This window comes from Pinus tabuliformis, chromosome 4_1 (genome assembly GCF_031772625.1).
Source record: "Pinus tabuliformis cultivar Carrire ecotype Pingquan chromosome 4_1, CPIR1, whole genome shotgun sequence".
In the NCBI taxonomy this organism is placed as follows: Eukaryota; Viridiplantae; Streptophyta; class Pinopsida; order Pinales; family Pinaceae; genus Pinus; species Pinus tabuliformis.
The window spans coordinates 611360848-611382565 of NC_142303.1; the positions used below are offsets into that span (position 1 = coordinate 611360848).

The 21718-nt window shown below is 37.0% G+C and overlaps 1 protein-coding gene, 1 long non-coding RNA gene and 1 pseudogene across 6 annotated transcripts; 1 reads left to right on the forward strand and 2 right to left on the reverse strand.

The window, feature by feature from the left end:
* Positions 1 to 10744: 10744 nt before the first annotated feature.
* LOC149177491 (CASP-like protein 3A1) lies at positions 10745 to 14536 on the reverse strand. 2 transcript variants are annotated; one of them, XM_089420152.1, is made up of 3 exons: positions 14318 to 14536; positions 12642 to 12777; positions 10745 to 11192 (listed from the first exon to the last, which is right to left on the reverse strand). In XM_089420152.1, exons 1-3 carry the CDS (start codon positions 14449 to 14451, stop codon positions 10977 to 10979), a joined length of 486 nt encoding a protein of 161 aa, XP_089276278.1. In that variant the 5' UTR covers positions 14452 to 14536; the 3' UTR covers positions 10745 to 10976. The 2 variants fall into 2 exon arrangements, with proteins under 2 accessions (XP_089276278.1, XP_089276277.1); XM_089420151.1 differs by having other exon boundaries at positions 12616 to 12777.
* Positions 14537 to 14606: 70 nt separating this feature from the next.
* Positions 14607 to 15429, reverse strand: LOC149177492 (inorganic pyrophosphatase TTM2 pseudogene; annotated as a pseudogene).
* A 658-nt stretch (positions 15430 to 16087) lies between these two features.
* Positions 16088 to 19409, forward strand: LOC149177493 (uncharacterized). 4 transcript variants are annotated; one of them, XR_016258773.1, is made up of 4 exons: positions 16088 to 17920; positions 18140 to 18922; positions 19016 to 19060; positions 19269 to 19409. It is a non-coding gene; the product is annotated as an uncharacterized LOC149177493 (long non-coding RNA). The 4 variants fall into 3 exon arrangements; XR_016258772.1 differs by having other exon boundaries at positions 18140 to 19060; XR_016258775.1 differs by lacking the exon at positions 16088 to 17920 and having other exon boundaries at positions 17927 to 18922.
* Positions 19410 to 21718: the final 2309 nt, after the last annotated feature.

Here is a 21718-nt window from a genome sequence, read left to right on the forward strand (position 1 = left end):
GCAAACAATTTGTTTGGTCAAGTTGGAGGTAGACTTTGGTGGTCGTTCCTTGGCCTCCACTTGGCAAGTCTCACATCACCTGTGGCTACATATCGGTTTATGTAGAGCCTTTGTATGGCGGAGGCATTTGTACATTAAATTTGTGAGGACGAGCGACGAGCAATGTGTGTTTTGTGAGGATTACTGAAAAACGAACTAGTTATTCGGAGCAGGTAAGGTTGTGAGCTCATATGTGGGAATGGATATGGTAGGGAATCACCTTGACAAATGACATGACCTCACCATCCTACGAATTCTTGGGATGATAGCTTTGTGGGAGAAACATCACACTTGGCACTTGGTGGGCATATTGATTCAACTTGGGCGCACATCTGTTAAATGTTGCATTTCGTCAGTTGTGGTATATAATAGTTTGTCTCATGAAGTAGAGTGGAGAACCCTTTAGGTGACCTTAAGGTGGCAAACCTCTTTTGTCTTGCATACAGGGCTTGGTCTAGTTCCTCACCTTCCGCTCCACATTACTCACTTAGTTGATATCGTATGTCCTTAGAGAGGTATTTCAATTTTGGTTTCTGGTTCTTCCCTGTAGTCTTTAAGTTAGCCTAAATCCTTTTGTTGGTCATTGTCATATGTTATTTGAGGTCTACATCATGTTTTGTATCAATGTTATTCATTGATTTTGGTGTTGTTTGTCTTGCAATTTCATTGTTCAGGCTATTTGAAGTCTTATAGTAGGCCCCTATTTTATTGTACTCTCCTAAGGTGTCTCATGGTCCGGGGTAACGAGATACAACAAGAGTGACAACGTACTTCGTGTGCTTCCTTCATAATACCTCGTTTGGGCCTTCGTTTGAGCTCGTTGTTGTTTTTCCCACAGGTGACCTTAAATCCCTTAAGCCCTATGGAATCTCATTCAATTGCTCAGTTTTGGTCAAGGGATTTTGGTACAGTGGGTCTTTTTCAATTTGCTTGTGACTTTATTCCCTTTCGAGATTCCTAGAAGGCTTATGTCAAGTACTCTTGGGTTCTTATCTATAAATGATCTAACGTTCCATTGGGTCAGGGCTCCTTCCTCTGTATTTTTCTCGATGATATATATCTTGGCTTTCCCATTCATAAGTGTAAGCCTCATGATAATTTTCACTCATTCCTTTGGGTCCTAATTGGGTAATCTTGTCCACTTTGTAGTCCAAGTCACTTTTCATGGTTGTCCCAATTTTCTCGAGCTCTATTATCTTGCAGGTATTGGTCTTTCATGCCCCCCTGTCAATGATTACTCAATTATAGGGGAGGTGCACCTAGGGCATCCTCTTCGAGACACCAAAGACTCTTCAAATGGGAGTCTGTTGCAAACTTTTTTTGATGTAGTTCCCTTGGAGGTCCGAAATGAAATCCACACCCTAGAAGCTAAAGAGTTCAGAGACTGTATTTATTTCTTAGATTCTGAGGTTTGCCATGGCAACACCAAATGGGTGCCAGACTCTAGTAAACTTCGGAATATGAGGTTATATTTCATGCATTCTATATATACAAATAGGTAGATGGAGACTCTTCTTCACATGATGCTCTGAGATAAGCAAGTTGATAATTATAATCTCTTTGTGGGTCAAGAGGATTTCAAGCAGATTCGCATGACATATGCTATGACATGAATGAACTTATGGTTAGATTGAGAAAAATAGAACGCTATATTGTCTGAGACTCTAGACACTGACTTCAATGCTCCTCTAGATGGTGAAGTAGTTATAAATGCTCAACCAATCAATATGGTTAGTGCAGACTCCTTTCCAAATCACCATGTGATTATCCTGGATGAATACACCCATCTTTGCTTATGTTTCTATCTCATGGTCTCATAGTTGGTGGTTGTTACCGTGTTTTTGTCAACCTCATTTTTGCATGGCGATAGTGGTTAACGAATAAAATGAAGTGTAGGTATCTCTTGTTGGTTTTTGTATAATTGGTTAGTTACCACGTCAATGATTCACTCTTCAGTGATAGGCTTTTGTTATGTACTTATCAACCTATCGATTTTCTGACTAAGACAATATGTGACTATCAAAAATATCATATATAATTTTGTTTTTTAAATATAAATATAAATTATAATCAAATATTACAAATAATAATAATAATACTAATATCTTTTATATATATCATTTATCAAAGTTATTTGAAACTTGTATTTTTAGTCTCTATTACAAAACTATTAATCTCAAGAGAAGATTGCTCATCAATAAATATAAGAAAAAAAAATCATAAAAAAAAATTAAAAATGAATCTTCTAACAAAGTCTCAAAAAAAAAATGATTTTTCTAACAAAATCTCAAAAAAAAATAAAAAAAATAAACTTTTTTTTTTCTCTCCTATTTTAGGCATAAATATCTAAAAATAAAAATCATATTTCTTCCATCTTATTAGTCCCTGCCACCTATTTTATGCATAAATATCTAAAAATAAAAATCATATTTCTTCCCTCTTATTAGTCCTTGCCACCTATTTTATGCATAAATATCTAAAAATAAAAATCATATTTCTTCCATCTTATTAGTCCCTTCCACCATCTATCCGAAACCACAATGTTAATTTTATGCATAACTAGCAATTGTCCCAAAAGGTACAAAGAGAGGCCGATAGGATTATTAAATCGGAATTGTTGAATTTTCTAGAAGAGATGTTGGTTCAAGCCTAACGAATGAGCAATTTGAGTTGGCTAAAGGCTTTCTAATTGTTTTTTATTATGTTAAAATTATATTGATAATTCATTGGTTTTACTTTACTTTCAAAAGCTTGAAGGAATTTGAAAAGCAAGTATAGGATTGCTTTGTGGGATTTGATCCCAAAATCATTGCTTTGTAAATACATACTCAATGAAATGTTAATTGGTTGAAACCTGCAAATGTTTGATATAAGAAAATAAGCCGAAAAGGTTGAAAGGGGCCTGGATCATTGTGCAATTACTTTTCTGTAGATGTTTTATTTATATCTATATTACAAAGAACACACTGAATGTCTTATTTCATTTTAGAGTAAATTAATTACCCAAAATCAAAAAATCTCTATAGATGGCCAAGCATATACGAAGCTTGCTAGTGACCAAGGCAATAACCACCATGACTATCCCCTACCAATATATTTCATTGAAAACCATAATTGCCTTTAGAAAGTCAAAACATAATATTACAAAACATATTGATATATTGCTATGAAAAAGTTGATTCCATTAGAAACCATGATATTATCGGATGCCTCAGATCCATCAAGACTGAGGCTGAATTTGTTGATCGTAAGGGCTGTATTCCACAGCCTCCAACCCACAACGTTGACAGCTGAGTCAACAGTCCCAACGAATTGGGCCAAGATTTCAATTCTGCACAATCACAAACCCACAACTTCTTCAAGCTGCTCAAGTGACCTAGAGAACAGGGCAGCATTTCCAACAAAGCATTTCCCAAAGAAAATTCTTCCAAACTGCTTAGGTTTCCAATATCCTAACAATTCTTTTTATGTAATTCTGAATTTTCTAATTTTTTTAATATAATTATCTGATCATTAACTTGCAATTTCTAAATCTGTTCACATAATTTTCAATTACTAAAATGATTAATTTGTCAATCAAGTGAATTACAAAAATCTACTTTTTAATCTAAAAGGATTTCTTATTGATATTGAAAAGTTTTAAAACAAAACTAATGCATTGCTTATTATGCCCTTTGGTTATTAACTTATTCTTTGTAAAACCAAAATGATCATTGATAACCCTACCCCTACTAATAAATTTGAGAAGATTGGTTATGCTTTGTATGACCAAAATGATAACCCTACTAATAAATTTGAGAAGATAGGTTATGCTTTGTAAGATAGGTTATGCTTTGTAAGACCAAAATGATAACTCATCATTCCACTAATAAATTTGAGAAGGATGAGCAGCAGAACATTGAAACGAGTCATCCGTAAGTTGTAACAAAAGGATTTAGGATTTCCAACCTGCCTAAAACGTTGGGAAGCCTAAACAAAGTTCAACCCGGTTAAGAGGCTGGAAGCCTAGACAAGTTTAGTCAAACCCGTAAGGGTAAAATGACCCTATACACTGAACAAGGGTGTTAACACCCATGCTGGGGAAGAGGCAAAATGAAGCAGTCTCCAGGTCCTCCCTCATGACACATGATGTAATCTACTTATTTTGCAAAGTAATATAAGATGTATTCTCTTTCTAGAAATGGAAAATAAACAGATCAAAAGAACAAATCCGGTTGAGAAGATTGGTTATGCTTTGTATGACCAAAATGATAACCCTACTTATAAATTTGAGAAGATAGGTTATGCTTTGTAAGACCAAAATGATAACTCCACTAATAAATTTGAGAAGGACGAGCAGCAGAACATTTAAACGAGTCATCCGTAAGTTGTAACAAAAGGATTTAGGATTTCCAACCTGCCTAAAACGTTGGGAAGCCTAAACAAAGTTCAACCCGGTTAAGAGGCTGGAAGCCTAGACAAGTTTAGTCAAACCCATAAGGGTAAAATGACCCTATACACCGAACAAGGGTGTTAACACCCATGCTGGGGAAGAGGCAAAATGAAGCAGTCTCCAGGTCCTCCCTCATGACACATGATGTAATCTACCTATTTTGCAAAGTAATATAAGATGTATTCTCTTGCTACAAATGGAAAATAAACCGATCAAAAGAAAAAATCCGGTCTAACTTCATTTGTAAAAGCTACAGTCCTTAAAGGTGTCTCTGCAAGAAAGATATCATGGGATACAATTCACATTTAGGGATAGACTATTATACCAAAATGCATATATGTATCCTACAAGTAACCTGTGCAACCAAAAGTACAGGAAAAGGATAACGTCAAACCTATTTACTTAACATTCTCGGCAATAGAAAACTCAGTGGAGAATATAGCCACTGTAAATTATGAAGAGAAATTTTAACACTGTAATTTGGTTTCGGCTAGAGCTAAAATGCTCAACATCCATAATAAATTTAAAACCCTCAAGTCGACAGAGAAAAGACGCTCTTCTCGAAAAACCATAACAGAATTTCATAATATCCGTAAATGTGAATTGTATCCCATGATATCTTTCTTGCAGAGACACCTTTAAGGACTGTAGCTTTTACAAATGAAGTTAGACCGGATTTGTTCTTTTGATCGGTTTATTTTCCATTTGTAGCAAGAGAATACATCTTATATTACTTTGCAAAATAAGTAGATTACATCATGTGTCATGAGGGAGGACCTGGAGACTGCTTCATTTTGCCTCTTCCCCAGCATGGGTGTTAACACCCTTGTTCGGTGTATAGGGTCATTTTACCCTTATGGGTTTGACTAAACTTGTCTAGGCTTCCAGCCTCTTAACCGGGTTGAACTTTGTTTAGGCTTCCCAACGTTTTAGGCAGGTTGGAAATCCTAAATCCTTTTGTTACAACTTACGGATGACTTGTTTAAATGTTCTGCTGCTCGTCCTTCTCAAATTTATTAGTGGAGTTATCATTTTGGTCTTACAAAGCATAACCTATCTTCTCAAATTTATAAGTAGGGTTATCATTTTGGTCATACAAAGCATAACCAATCTTCTCAACCGGATTTGTTCTTTTGATCTGTTTATTTTCCATTTATAGAAAGATAATACATCTTATATTACTTTGCAAAATAAGTAGATTACATCATGTGTCATGAGGGAGGACCTGGAGACTGCTTCATTTTGCCTCTTCCCCGGCATGGGTGTTAACACCCTTGTTCACTGTATAGGGTCATTTTACCCTTGCGGGTTTGACTAAACTTGTCTAGGCTTCCAACCTCTTAACCGGGTTGAACTTTGTTTAGGCTTCCCAGCGTTTTAGGCAGGTTGGAAATCCCAAATCCTTTTGTTACAACTTACGGATGACTCGTTTCAATGTTCTGCTGCTCATCCTTCTCAAATTTATTAGTGGAATGATGAGTTATCATTTTGGTCTTACAAAGCATAACCTATCTTACAAAGCATAACCTATCTTCTCAAATTTATTAGTAGGGTTATCATTTTGGTCATACAAAACATAACCAATCTTCTCAAATTTATTAGTACTTCTCAAATTTATTAGTAGGAGTAGGGTTATCAATGATCATTTTGGTTTTATAAGAATAAGTTAATAACCAAAGGGCATAATAAGCAATGCATTAATTTTGTTTTAAAACTTTTCAATATCAATAAAAGGAAAGAAATCCTTTTAGATTAAAAAGTAGATTTTTGTAATTCACTTGATTGACAAATTAATCATTTTAGTAATTGAAAATTATGTGAACAGATTTAGAAATTGCAAGTTAATGATCAGATAATTATATTAAAAAAATTAGAAAATTCAGAATTACATAAAAAGAATTGTTAGGATATTGGAAACCTAAGCAGTTTGGAACAATTTTCTTTGGGAAATGCTTTGTTGGAAATGCTGCCCTGTTCTCTAGGTCACTTGAGCAGCTTGAAGAAGTTGTGGGTTTGTGATTGTGCAGAATTGAAATCTTGGCCCAATTCGTTGGGACTGTTGACTCAGCTGTCAACGTTGTGGGTTGGAGGCTGTGGAATACAGCCCTTACGATCAACAAATTCAGCCTCAGTCTTGATGGATCCGAGGCATCCGATAATATCATGGTTTCTAATGGAATCAACTTTTTAATAGCAATATATCAATATGTTTTGTAATATTATGTTTTGACTTTCTAAAGGCAATATACAATTATGGTTTTCAATGAAATATATTGGTAGGGGATAGTCATGGTGGTTATTGCCTTGGTCACTAGCAAGCTTCGTATATGCTTGGCCATCTATAGAGGTTTTTTGATTTTGGGTAATTAATTTACTCTAAAATGAAATAAGACATTCAGTGTGTTCTTTGTAATATAGATATAAATAAAACATCTACAGAAAAGTAGTTGCACAATGATCCAACCCCTTTCAACCTTTTTCGGCTTATTTTCTTATATCAAACATTTGCAGGTTTCAACCAATTAACATTTCATTGAGTATGTATTTACAAAGCAATGATTTTGGGATCAAATCCCACAAAGCAATCCTATACTTGCTCAAGCTTTTGAAAGTAAAGTAAAACCAATGAATTATCAATATAATTTTAACATAATAAAAAACAATTAGAAAGCCTTTAGCCAACTCAAATTGCTCATTCGTGCTTGAACCAACATCTCTTCTAGAAAATTCAAATACAACTTAAACCAGAGCCTTCGCACACTACTACAAACTCAATACAAAAGCTCCTTCACCAAACCTATCATCATTCACCCTTAATTTCTCTTCTCCATGCACTTGCCTAACCTCTTTTTCACTATATTTCAGCCCCAACTGATCCATACATTCACTTAACCTTCTAACACTATTTGCACCTCCCAAATCCAATCTTATTTTTTCTTATTTTAGAGGAAGCTTTGATAAAATAATAATAATAAATATTTTGAGGATAACAAACATGGCAAAACGCTTTTCATATTATTATTTTTCAATTTATTTATTCAAAAAAATACAATATTTATTAAGTTAAAAGACTTTTGTAGCTAATCTAAAAGATATAATGTCTTCTCTACTTAATTGTGTGAGTTCACAGAACATTTTTAAAAACACAAATATAATTTAAAAAATCATTATGGAATATAAATAGAATAGTTTAATATTTATTTTTAATTTAAAATTTATCACTTTAATATATAATTTCACATAACATTTTTAAAAATACTAATATAATAAAAAAATTAATATTAAATATAGCTAAAATATTTTAATATTTATTTTTAATTACAAGATGATTATGATTAATGTATATTAAAATTAAAAAAATAAAAAATTATTTTTAAAAATATGGAATTTTATTTATTTTTATATTTTAAAAGTACTAATATAAACTTCCTAGAATCATTATAGTTTTAGAGTGTGGTATATATTTTAAAAATTAAATTTTAATTTAAATATGTTTTGAATAATTTGAGTGTTTTTTATTTTATATTTTTTTTAATATTATAGTTTTAATTTTTTTATCCTATGGTGTTTTGAAAATTGATCAATTTTTTTTATTATGAAATTAATGAAACTGTATTTTTATTTTAAACATATTTATCTTATTCTTTACATTAATTTTTTTTTCTAAGCAACGTTACCTACTATGTATTAATATTTACAGCGGAAAATTACATGCAGTGTGTCATGCTGCCCTATGGCAGCTGTAGCATAGTCCCCCAACCCATTACATTTCTGAGAAACCCACCTGAAGATACCTGAACTGTTCCCTAAAACCTTCAACAAAAAGACAAAAACCATCTCTGTAAAGCCCTCGCAGGGCAGAGATTGTCACATAGAACCAGAGCTTGTGGAGATAGCCCAAGCCAAACAAAACTCAATTCCATAACGGAAGAGTGACACAGAAACAGCAGATGATTCATATGACCGAGAACGACCAACATATAACAGAAAAAACATACTAGAACCACTAAAGACAGCAGGAGAGAGAACCAACCACGAACCCAACACGCGTCCAGTCTTCATGCATGAGAGCCATCTGGGCTTAGCCCTCTCTCTCGTCATCCCCGGGCTCGCCCTCCCCTGGTTTAGCTTCCCGAATCCACGCCCAGCCATGTCCTTCCGGTAGTCCGTCCATGAAAGCCGGCAGCACAGGTTCGTTCTCCCGCAATTCTGCCTCCCTTGAGCTTGAGGCCTCCCCCACAGGCCTTTTGCCTTTGTCCACGAGCCTACACTCTGCCTCCATAGCCTGAGGCAAATTTTCCTCTCGCTCCGGGTGGAGTCTCTCTTCAGTTACCGCGGGGTGCTCCATTGCAGATGGCCGAGGCATGCCTTCTTCCAATTCTTCCGGAATTCTGGTAAACAAGACTGAAATATGAGCATTGACGCCCAGATTTTCTCTGGGATTGCACAGCGAGAAGATGACAGAGCCGAATGCTGGTAGAGTTTGCTCGCCATTGTTGGACCCTCCAACCTCCACAACTTGACTTGCCTGCACCTGAGGTGCACCTCCTCGTCGGTGGCAGTAAATGCAACAACAATGGTGGTGTTGGTCAGTTGCAGGCCCGCGAGCGGATCTGGCTCTCCCTGAGCCTCTGCCCCGACGGCATGGCATTCTATCACGCACCATTTTCCCAAATTCCACTTCCTCCAACGAAGTTTTCTCCCAATTCGGCTCACTATGGCAGACAAAAGACTGTAGGCATGAACCAGGGAGGACCAGCAGTCGACCAGTCTCCCCCAATTCCACAAAGACTCCAGAATTCTCAGGACACAGAGCAGGAGCACCATCACTGTGGGCTTCGTCCGCGTCCAAATCAGCAAATTTAACGACCTCTGCATTCCGTCGGAATGTCCCCGCATTGAATGCGGCCATCCGCCTTCGCTGTGAACCCTGCGCCCTCATTAAGGCTCGAATGCTGCCTTGCAGGTCGATGGGAGGTGGCGGCGAGGAGCCTTAATGCTCTCTGTCCGTCGCGTGTCCTGTCGACCGTGCCAAGTGGCCTTAACAAGTCATGCATGGTGGCACCCGCATCCGGGCTATTCTTTACATTAATTAAAAAGAAAGATATTTTTGATTTTAGAAAATCAATTTCTAAATTTAAAAATATATTTTCAATTTCAAAATTCAAAATATTGAATTAAAAGTATTATTGTTTTTGATACAAGAAAAAACACAAACATTTTTAAAATAAGAATAAATTCTCAAAAACTTTAAACGTCAGTAAATTCTCAAAACATAATAAAATAAAATGAATTTTTAAAACAACATGAAATAATATAGGATTGAACATAAAAATAAAGACATTTTTTCTTCCGTTAACAAGATAATCATCACTTTAACGCTACCATCATGAACACATTTTTCACTTTAACGCTACCATCATGAACACATTTTTTAAATTACAAAATAAAAACAATAGTAAATAAATAAATTTAGAGTACCTGTGGTTACATTTTACATAGGTTTTTAAAAACCGATGTTTAAAATGAATTCTGTTTTTCACTGCGTGAGTAAAATAAGTTTAAGGGATTTTAAAATATTATTTTTTATTTTTTTTTATATATAAAATAATATAATGTTTTAATATGTTTGGTTTTTTTAAATATGTTAGAATATATATGTTTTTAATTTTTTGGGTTTGGAGAAGGTTTTAAGACTGTTTTTGTTTGGTTAAAAATATATCTTTTTTTGTAAGGCTACAGGTTAACCCACCTAAGACTCAAAAGCATCTTATAAGAATGAAAACTTATCCTTTTTATGAACCAACAATAAAGTCATTCCAGGTGGCATGGCTTTTTTTTAATAATAGTGATAAGTTATCCCTAGAGATAACAACTACATATAACTGCCATCACTAATTATTTAACAACTAAATGATGCTAAAATAACTTACTACAAAAATAAAAAAAAAGCTTTAACTTCTTCTTTTTTAAATATACTTTAAAATAAAATCTTCCCATTCCTTGAACCAACCAACAAGATCATGGTAACTCTATGACCATACTTGAAAAAGATGCATAATAATGTAAAACCAACCAACAAAAACAAAGATCATGGTAACTCTATGACCATACTTGAATTTTTGCATAACAATGTAAAGAAACTATCTAACCTACCTATTATATATCTGAAAGGTGAGCAGTTTCTCTGATTTGTTTGACCCAACATATAATTTGGTCCAGAGATTTTTACCAGCACAATATCACATCATTCTGAAAAACAAAGCCATACATTTGAGAGGTTTTCCCATGAAAGAAGGCATTAATAATCCTATTAACGAGGAACACATCAGATAGGATGAGACAGTAAACCAGTAATGCATGGCTGATGGTTGTTCAAAAAAACACCTCTTTGTTCAGAAACACAAGAGAACGGAAATTCTCTATCCAAGGAGATCATTATATACCCGCGGGGAAGAAAAGGAGATAAATAAATAAGTAATTTTACACCAACAAAGCAGGCTAGCTAGTTTTTGGAGAGCCAGAAAAGGTCCAAAACTGCAGAGCCTCCCAGAAGGAGAGAGCTGGTGAATGCAAAAACGATGGAGATGGCGGCCTTGTCACAGAAGCGATGAAGGGGCTTGCAGAAGTTTGGAAGGTCAGAGTGGCGGAATCCAGTGCGGTTGAGGTTCGTCACTCCTGCAGCTGCCGATGCTGCTGCCAGCATCCCTAATGCAAAAACCTGAAGACACAGAAACACACAATATGTTCATATGATTCTTTTCTGGTAAAATGCAGAATTCGTTTAAACAATCTAATGCAGATTTCATCCAGAGTGGCACACAGGGATTTTTCCAGACAGTATTTCATTGACACCATGGAATTTTAACAACCCATACTGATTATCAAGTTTCAACACTTCACACCCAATATGTATTATCAACCCAATGGACCCAGGTCTAAATATCATAGAATAAATGACAGGCATTAAACTGGGGAATGCTTCCCTGCCTCTCCCATAAAAACTGATAAAACCATTTGCCTATTGAAAATAATTGAAATGCAATTTCTTTGGCCATTCCTGATAACGACTTCCAGCTACTTCTCTGATCCCTTCCCACTGTGTTGTAGATGGTAAAATTTACATTCTCCAATTAAAATGCTATATGCAGAACAGAAATGGAACTGAAAAGGAACTCCAGCAACTTCTCTGATCCCTTCTCATTGTGTTGTAGGTGGTAAAGTTTTCATTCCCTAATGCTATATGCAGAATAGAAATGGAACTAAAATGCACTAAAAAAGTCTGGTCAATCCCAGTCCCGGTCCCAAAACCAGTTTCCCATAGACCACCAGTACAAAGAAATAATCTATAACACATTAGCTTGAAAGAAACGTTGGCAATACCAGTTCACTAACGTAATATGGAAATAAGAATGGTTTGTAACAATTTTAAGACAGAAATAGTCTCTGACACATCAGTCACACCAAAAACTTGTCATTTCCAATCTGGAAACACATTATTTACACCAAAAACTTGTCAATTCCAAGAGACTTATTGCATTGATATTTTAAATCTCTGAAAGGAAATATTCCAAAAATAATATTTGTTTTTAACCATTCAAATCTCTAACACATAAACTCACACTAGAAACTTATTAATTCCAGAAGAAAAGACTTATTGCATTGATATTTTATCTATCCGGAAAGAATAAGTCCAGAAATAACCATTGTTTTTAACCATTCTAAAACAGCAATAGTCTTTAACACAACTCACATCAAAAACTTGTCGATTCGAAAGTAGAAACACATTACTCACACCAAAAACTCGACAATTCCAAGGCAGAAGAAGAAACTATATTTTGATATTTTACCTATCTGGAGAAAATAAATCCATCCTCTCGCTCAAAAGTTTAGGTAGCCAAATTACTGAAAAAAGGTTGTCTTTCCTTGCTCGCAACAGGCCTTGAATGACACATATATGTGTGAAGGAAGGTTATCCCTTTCCTTGCTAAGGGAGAGACCTTCAATGATATACATCTGTGTCTGTGACTATGTTTAAACCGTGTCTCTAATCACATCAATTTTCAAAACTAAAAACACAGTTCTGGAGGGTGAAGAAGATGCGAGTCCTCATTGAAACTAAGCCAATTTATCATAACACTTACATGAAATTTGAGAAACAACAGAGCACCTGATCGCCTGCAAACAACAACCAGGCATGATTCCTGCTGGGAATAGTAGATGTCCTTTTCACCATCTTCATCCCACATAGCAGAAGTTGAAGCAATGAATGAGCAGCAGCAGCTGCTGAAGCTCCCACCAAGAATCTGCACACAAACATTGTGATCAAAACTGCAATAAACATACAAACGATGAAAACTACTGAAACAACAAAACGCTCTCCATGTGACTAAATATGCATACACACTGCAACCACACAAAATACCAAACACTCACTTGCTCAAATGTCAAAGACAAGCCATGAAAGACTGCAAAAACAGCTTGAACCTCACTGAAATGATAAGAATAGGATCGCTTCAACAAGAATTTTCAATGTTTGTTACTTCTACTTCACACCTCATTATCAATAGGGATCCGATCCAAATGGAATTCAAGAGCGTGCAAGAGTCCAGAGAAGGACAACCTCTTTCTACATATGAAGCAGAAGAGTCAACACGACCGCTCCCCAAAGATGAAACAAAAGTTTCCGTAGATGAAGCACAAGAGTCAGGGCGACCTCCCTCTAGAGATGAAGCAGAAATCTCTACATATAAAGCAAAAGCGTCTATGGATGAAGCAGAAGCCTCTAGGGATGAAAGAGAAGGGTGTACAAATGAAGCAGAACAGCTAGAACAACCACTCTCTAACGATGAAGCATGGATGTTATTCAGAAAAATTGCTTTCAAAGACAACCCTGCTCCTCCTATGGATATACAGGAGTGTGCTAAGAATATTGCAGACAAGTGTAAAGGTTTTGGTTTGGCCATAACCTTAGTGGCCGCAGCAATGAGGGGAAAAAGCAGAGTAGATGAATGGGAGACTTCTTTATCTTCCATTAAAATGCAGATTCTTCTTCTTCTGCAGATACTCTGCATCCTCGCATTGAACCACAACTCTATCCACTATTAAGATGGTGTTATGATGCATTGTCCAATTCAGACATCAAAAATTGCTTCCTATATCGTGCCATGTATGCGGAAAATGAAAAAATCTCTGTGCAGGAATTAGTGCAGATGTGATTTGCAGAGAGTCTTGTGAGAAGCAAACAGGGGAACCATTTAATGGACATGGCCATTGGGCAAAGCTACGTGAACCTTCTTCTAGATCGTTGCCTCTTCCAAAATGCTACCGCTGACAAGGGTATCATGTTTGCTTGGCTGAATCCAGAGCATCCATGTATAAGAGTTCACCATGTTGTTGGCGAGATGGCAATATATATTGGCGAGAAGGAGAATTGTTTACTCATGGCAGTCTGCAAATTTTTCTTTATTAATTATGAATTTGTTTCAGTGTGATGGTATACAGTAGTGCCGCCCTAAAAGTCAAGCAATTTTATTCAACAACAAAAATCCGTAGCCACAAAAGATTCATAGGCAATAACCAAAACATTCGCTGTGAAAACGTAAATCACTGTCTCTATGCCTATGGATTTGCAGCGAGTTGTAAGCAAAATCTCAATATCCTTCTAAATGGCAAAATTCAAATTCCAATTAGCAGATTATTAATTAATCACATCAAAACTTTATAATTTATCTCTGCACATAGTACTGTATACAATACCATAACAAACCAAATTGGTACGGATATTGGCTTGTATAGTTTCACCCAAATAAGCAAATGAATTCCAGACAAGCAAAGTGAACTTACACAGAAGCCGAACTGCAAGGGCCCCATTGCGACAACCGCAGTACAAAATAGAGCAGTTGCAACGCTTCCTTGGAAGGCTTCGGAACTCTTGCCCTTGCCCTTTTTATGACTTCTTCTGTAGTACTCTTTCCCATGTTCCTTACGCAATAGAGGCAGCTTCACATCGCCATTCACCCCCACAGCTCCCTTTTCCAGGTCCTCCTTGAAACCCATGACTGGTTTTGATTTTGATAATCAAACCTAGACAAATCTTCAAAATTGGGGGAGATATTGCACTGAATTTTTTTTATCAAACTGAGAAGGCGAGGTTAAATTTGTTCACAATTTTAATATGGGCAGCCTGCAAATCAGGCTCAATGTAGGCCTTATACATAGGATAAACTGTCTCTGATATTTGATAAATGATGTCCGCCGGTGCCTGACCAGACCAATTTATATCCCTCAAAACCCTCTTGACAAGATCAAAGTGAACTCCTCCAGTGACAGACACGCGGAGATCCAAGAAAGGGCGTAACCGTTCGCTCAAAGCATAGATACCTTCAATAATCACAATCCTAGATGATGCAATGTCAATATCCCTGTACCCAGTGCGTTTGCTGAGTTTAAAATCATAGACAGGAACCTTCACAGATTTTCCAGCCTTTAAATCATGAATATTTTGAAGCAGAGTATCATAGTCTGTTAACCTGGGATCATCATAATTTCCGTCGATTACTCGGCTGGAATCGTTGTAATTATCCATGGAAATAGAGATGATGTTCGGCATGAAATTCAAAACCCTCTCAGAGAAGACCGTTTTCCCTGCACCAGAAGGCCCGGCCAATCCCACCAATATAACCCCCCATCCCCATTCCTCTGTGTCAGGAGCTGGCACGCCCTGATAAAAATATAGAAACCCTTCTCAAACGACAGACTATCAGGAATCATCGCAATTTCTTATCTGTCGCAGTCCTTCCTCTTCACAAGCTCAACCTGGTTCTTCAAGAGGCCTCCGCCCTTCCTATGGCTCGAACGAATTGAAATATGCGGCGAAGACGATGGTTCTAGAGCTCTCCGCCCATAACAACCTCTGCTTAGGTAACCGCAGAACCGCCTTCATCATGAATATCCATGATTTCCTGAACAAGAAAGTTTGCCAGGTGTCACCGTCAGAAGGAATAGGACGACGAAAGGTCCCTTTCAAAGGAAGGCCTATCGGCCTAAAAATATCTAAAAATAAAAATCATATTTCTTCCATCTTATTAGTCCCTGCCACCCTCTATCCGAAACCACGAAACCACAATGTTAACATTAGTTGACCTGTTTGTGATACCCTCTATCCGAAACCACGAAACCACAATGTTAACATTAGTTGACCTGTTTGTGATTTTAGTGCGGTTGAAAGAGTATACTGAAAGTTACATAGTAATTTATTGTGTTATTTGGGAGGCAAAAACCTAGGTTACCTAGGTTATATATATTTATTTTGGAGGGTTATATTTTTTTCCAATCAGTGTTAGAGCAGTTTAAAACAGTATACTGAAAGTTACATAGTAATTTATTGATTTATTGTGTTATTTGGGAGGCAAAAACCTAGGTTACCTAGGTTATATATATTTATTTTGGAGGGTTATATTTTTTTCCAATCAGTGTTAGAGCAGTTTAAAACATTAGATCAGTTTAAAACATCAGGTTAATGGTAGCATTAAGGCTTGGCACATGGTTACCTAGGTTATATATATTTATTTAGGAGGGTTATATATATTTATTTTTTTCCAATTAATGGTAGCATTAATGCTTGGCACATTGTACTTTAGATAATGCTTCGTTGCTGCACGAAGATGGGAAGACAAGACAGGTAGCCTGCATGAAGTTGAGTGTGGCCAGTGGAGAGCTCATGGGCTCCGGGTTTCCTCTTTCTGCTGCCTTCCCTTCCTGGATTCCAAGGGCTCAGTTCCAATTCAGGTCAGGTCAGCATGTTCCCAAGCAGTACATGGGCTGGCTGGATGCTTTCGACACAGAAGAAAGCAGGGACGAGCCCATCGGCCATCCTACACTGGGTGGAGTCCGAGAGGGGCGCACAGCCTTCTTACGAGAAAGGGGCGCGTGGAGTCCGAGAGGGGCGCACAGCCTTCTTACGAGAAAGGGGCGCACAGACTAGCACAAGTTCTGGTACCTTCGTTACGCCCTTAGTCACTTAGCAGATGTCGATATGACTGAGTTACAGGACACAGATATGGATCCCAAAAGACAGCGCAAGCAGAAAGAAATAGTGAAAGAGGGTCGAGGGTCGAAGGGCCTTGGGGTTGATGGAAAAAGATTTCAAGCATTGGGCTATTCGTAAGGCTTCACGCTTGAAGATAATGGAATAGGGGAAGCATCCACTGACCCAATTAAGAGGCTCTGGAACGTAGCTAAAGCCCATTTCAGGAAGGTTGGGGGTGATGGAAGCTTGCTTGCTCTCTTTCCCGACGTCCAGCACTTTTCCAAGGTGTGGGGCTTCGTTCCTTATAGAATCAAGCTCGGCAACCCAACCGAGTATGTTTATCATGCTGTGTTAAAAGTTCATGGGCGTTGCCTTGGGGGACGATTAGGGGCATCCTTGGCACCATGGGCTGCTTGAGGAGGTGGGCTGGAAAAAGAAATGAACCGGCACTAGAAGAAGCTACTCTCTGCTGAGATCTAAATGAGGGTAGAAAATATGAAACCTAAGTGATGGCAGGCTTACCGAGATGGAAAGGGAGACGGAAAAGGAATACCATTCTTCGCAAAATATCCTCTTCTGCTTCTCTTCTGGCAGAGCTCCTTCCCATGTGTCTGCCGGTATCTTGAGCAGAAAGAACCGAGCTCCTTAACAGCGCAGGGAAGGGCTAACAGTCAGGGAGGTTAGACTGTTAAACAACCAACAGGCATGGAGCTTAGACGGTTAAACAGCCAAGAGGTTAAACATTTGAGCCAGCAGCTAAGGTAGCAAGAGTCGATGTATAGAGTGACTAGGGCAGAAGGTCATGAAGTTGAAACTGGTGCACCTGCAGTGGGCAGTTGGATTATCCTTCTGCCTCCTGTATTGACATATGACCATGATACAATGTCAAGTGTCATGGTTTAGGCCCTGCATGCTATGCCATGGAGAAGGAGGTGAGGCATGTGGCGCTCATGGAAGGGCCCACATGGAGGTGTTTTTATTTTTAGTTTTTTAAGCATTTTAAGTAAAATCACGCAGTTGCTCCATGTCGTTGGCGTTTCAACTGTCTGTCCCTCGGGCCGCTGCTGGAAGGCTCCGTTAGGGAAATATATATAGGGAAATATATAGGACCTTTACAGGTTATTTTTCTATCACACTGATGATATAACTTGATGTGTAGATGCTTCTGAGGAGGTTTCTAGAGTTGTATATGAACAATCATTTGCATTTCAGTTTGGCATAATAAGTCCTGGGTTTGTTTCCAAATATTCAAAAGCTTAAAAAAACGGAGTGCGCTTGAATCTGTATTCTGTGTTGATGCCCAGCGCTTCAATTTGGCTTTAATCCGAATATAATACCACCGTAAAATAAATTATCAATATGATCTATTCCAACTGCAGATCCGAATTCAATTAGAGCAGTCCCAGATTTTGGTGCAGGTGCAATGCTTGTCCTGAAATTAAGAATTTACTATATCGTATAAGATTAGAAATTTATAATATATTAATCTCTTATTTTCCTTTAATTTCCTTTAATTAGTTCACTCTTGTATCTTCATTTGATTACCGAGAATTACCTGTTTCGCAACTATTAGCAGAGTTTTGTGATTTTTTGGGGCCTAAATGTTCTTTTAAATCTCAGAACCGTTGTGTTTATAGGATTGATGTTGTTCATTGTCACAACAATGTCTATGGGGCTACCATCTTCCCTCACAATGTTGGGCTTGGAGCTACCAGGCAAGTAGAGTATCAACTCCATTTTTTCTTCACAACATTTCCTTGCAACTAGAAAATGTCATGACTCATGATTTAAACAAATGAGTAGGTTGAGTGGTCGGCTACATTTCATGAAAACCCTTAATCTCTGGACAATACTAGAGAGCCTGGGCCTATATCCGTAGGCATTATTTTTTCATCGTAAGTAGTATTATGATTTGGAAAGTGCCAAGGGCCACTCTGATTGCAATGGGCCTATATCCGTAGGCATTATTTTTTCATCGTAAGTAGTATTATGATTTGGAAAGTGCCAAGGGCCACTCTGATTGCAATGGGCCTATATCCGTAGGCATTATTTTTTCATCGTAAGTAGTATTATGATTTGGAAAGTGCCAAGGGCCACTCTGATTGCAATGAGCAAAATCATAGGAGGCAATGATTTGAAAAGTAACTAGGGTTATCTGAATGATTATGGGAAAAATCTTGGGTAACTGAATTGGGATAATAACATAATCAGGGTGAAAATGTTGATGTTTAATATATCATGAGAACTCTGGCTTCTGATTACTGCCCTCAAAATCAAAATCTTCTAGAAAGTTTGGCTAACGATTTGTATCAACGTTTTATGGATACAGGGATCCCGATCTGGTTAAAAGAATTGGAGCTACCACAGCTCTGGAAGTTCGATATACTGGCATTCAATACACATTTGCTCCATGTGTTGCTGTAAGACTCTGGCACGGATGTGCTCGATGGAAGTTCATTCAAAAATGAGAGTCAAGTTTTCACTGTTTAGAATGTCTTGTTTGATGTGAGCAGGTTTGCTGAGATCTTTACGAAGGGGGTGCCGTATGTAGCTGGACAGTAAGTTTCAGACTTTTTGTTTTATCCCTATTTAGAACATAAATTTCTTTGATCAATCAATTGTACCACAGTTTTCTATATAACTGGACATTAAGCTGCAAAACTTTTGCTTTATCCATGCTTAGAATATGAATTTCTTTGATCAATCAATTGTACCACAATTTCCTGAAATAGTTTTCTAACCATGTGATTTATTGATGTTTGTCAGGTCAAATACTTTGTAGCGTGTGCTAAGCACTTTGTGGGCGATGGTGGAACAACCCAGGGTATCGATGAGAATAACACTGTCAGCGATTATAAACAATTAGTCAACATCCACATGACCCCCTATTTTGATGCCATTGCCAAAGGAGTCTCCACCATTATGGTTTCTTATTCTAGTTGGAATGGACAGAAGATGCACGCTAACCGTTTTCTCATTTCTCATATTCAAAAGAAGCAACTTAGCTAATAGAATTCCCAAATCTATCGTTTTGCATACTGTAGATGAGTAGATTGGTCAAAATCATGTACATACTTCTATGACAAATCAACTTTCCTGAGAAGCATCCATTTGTTAAAAAAACAAATGGAAGCCATTAGAATTCTCTGTATTTCAAATATCGGACTAAATCAGATTTGGGCTTCTTAATGTATTTGAATTCTATTGCCTGTGCTTCAAAAGATTTGTAGGCTCCAGGCTGTGATATATATCTGGTGCTTTAAGCAGAGACGGGTTTTGAGTATACTTTGGCCTTATTTCTCCGGTTCGAAGCAATGCAATTGGGAGTAGAGTCCCATTAATATTCTATAGTTGCACTTCAAAGCTAAACTCCTAATGAATTCTGAGTGCAGGCATTGAGGGCGTCTTCAGTCTCATATATCACTGCGTGGTTCATTATATTATTTTCAAATGTTTGTTAGGATCCCCATTCAGCTTAATAACAATGAAATTAAACACATAATTTGGGAAATTTTAAGGTGTAAATTTCAGTCTTATTGTATTTTCTAAAATGATTTGACTAGGATAAAAATATTTTACATTAAAAATCTCTAAATCTTTTTAAAAACTATATAGAATCCTTAAGAATTCTATTTTTTTTTAAAACTACATGATCATACATGATCAAACATGTTATAATTAGTATTTTAAAAATTAATATTCTTGAATTTGGAATTAACTTATATCTATGCTAATAGACTTGCCAGCTTGAAGCATTGGCTTCTTTGAAAGCTGAAATTCAAAGCCTTTCACACATTCATATGGTTCCTTAACCAGAAAACCAAATCCAGGTATTTGGCAATGTATCTACCATATACTTTTCATTTCAATGGCTTGTTAACATACTTGCTATGGGGTGCAGTATGGGGGTGCAGAGCGGGGTATAGAAAATATAATTGGATCCTGCTATGGGGGTGCAGGGTGGGTTATAGAAAAAGAAAATATAATTGGATCCTGATGTGGTTTTCCTATTTCATAACCATAGAAGGCAAAAACTATAAAGACACTTGTATCTGGTTGGTGTATAAAAATTGCATCAGATACATGAATTGTTAGCACTGTGTGCATATATTTGCAGGGCAATGATAAAGCCACTCAGTACAGATCTGGCATATATTACTATTCAGCTGAGAAGGAAAGAGCTGCACGGGAATCAATGGAAAGGCACCAAAGGTCACTGCATAAAGAGATCGTGACAGAGATCCTGCCAGCGAAGAAGTTTTACAGAGCAGAGGAGTATCATCAACAATACCTGGAAAAGAGATCGGCTGGTGCCAAACAATCTGGGGCCAAAGGATGCAATGATCCAATTCGATGTTATGGTTGAATAGTGACTCGATCAAAATTAACTGGACTTCTTTCAAAATTAGAGTATTTGTAGCTTTTTGTTTAGTTCAGCTAGATATTACAACAGAGTGCTGTATAGGGGAATAGGGGAGTATTATGGTGGTGAAAATTTGCGTCATGCCTCAACCATCCATCTTGGATAGTGTCATCCGATTTCAAGCTCTTAAAGATGATTTTGATTTCAAGCTGGTAAAGCTCAGGGCTCAAGTATAACTCTATACTTATCCTTATTTGTAATCCTGCTCTCAAATAAGTTTAGCTTATCTAGTTAGCTATGTTGTTAAGTGTCATTTGGATTTTAGTTGAAAGAAACAGAGAAAGAGATGAATTGTTTATGTTCTCGGCTTAGTTATGGATATAATTTGATTCTCTTCAAAAGAAACTTTATGAACAATGATAGTTAATAGTTCATGACTTTATTATCTTCTCTCAGAAAATATGGTTTCTAAGAAAGAGTACAATGTACTCGCAGTACTATCTTCTCTCAGGAAATATGGTTTCTAAGAAAGAGTACAAGGTACTCATAGTACTATCTTCTTTCATAAGGAATATGGTTTCTAAGAAAGAGTACAATGTACTTATATTCTACTCTTGTACAGAAGGAATTCCTATTAGACATTGGAAGACTGTTTGTGGGATATGGAGTTAGACTTACTTGCTTTACTGTATGTTCCTGAACTTGATTAAATGTGCCATTAGAAGACTGTTTGTGGGATATGGAGTTGGACTGTTTTCATTGTTTGGATGCAAGAATTGACAGTCTTTTCTCTATCCTGGTGATCTTAATTAGCGCACATTAAATGGAGTTTAATTGCTGAATGCCTTCTGAT

Excerpts from the sequence above, each read along its gene's own strand:
- LOC149177491 (XM_089420151.1), bottom strand. The coding sequence starts at position 14,530 with ATGGGTTTCAAGGAGGACCTGGAAAAGGGAGCTGTGGGGGTGAATGGC. Across the intron at positions 12,778-14,317 it reads CCTTGCAGTTCGGCTTCTGT|ATTCTTGGTGGGAGCTTCAG; the intron begins GTAAGTTCACTT and ends GTTTGTGTGCAG. Across the intron at positions 11,193-12,615 it reads TGTTGTTTCTCAAATTTCAT|GTTTTTGCATTAGGGATGCT; the intron begins GTAAGTGTTATG and ends CTGTGTCTTCAG.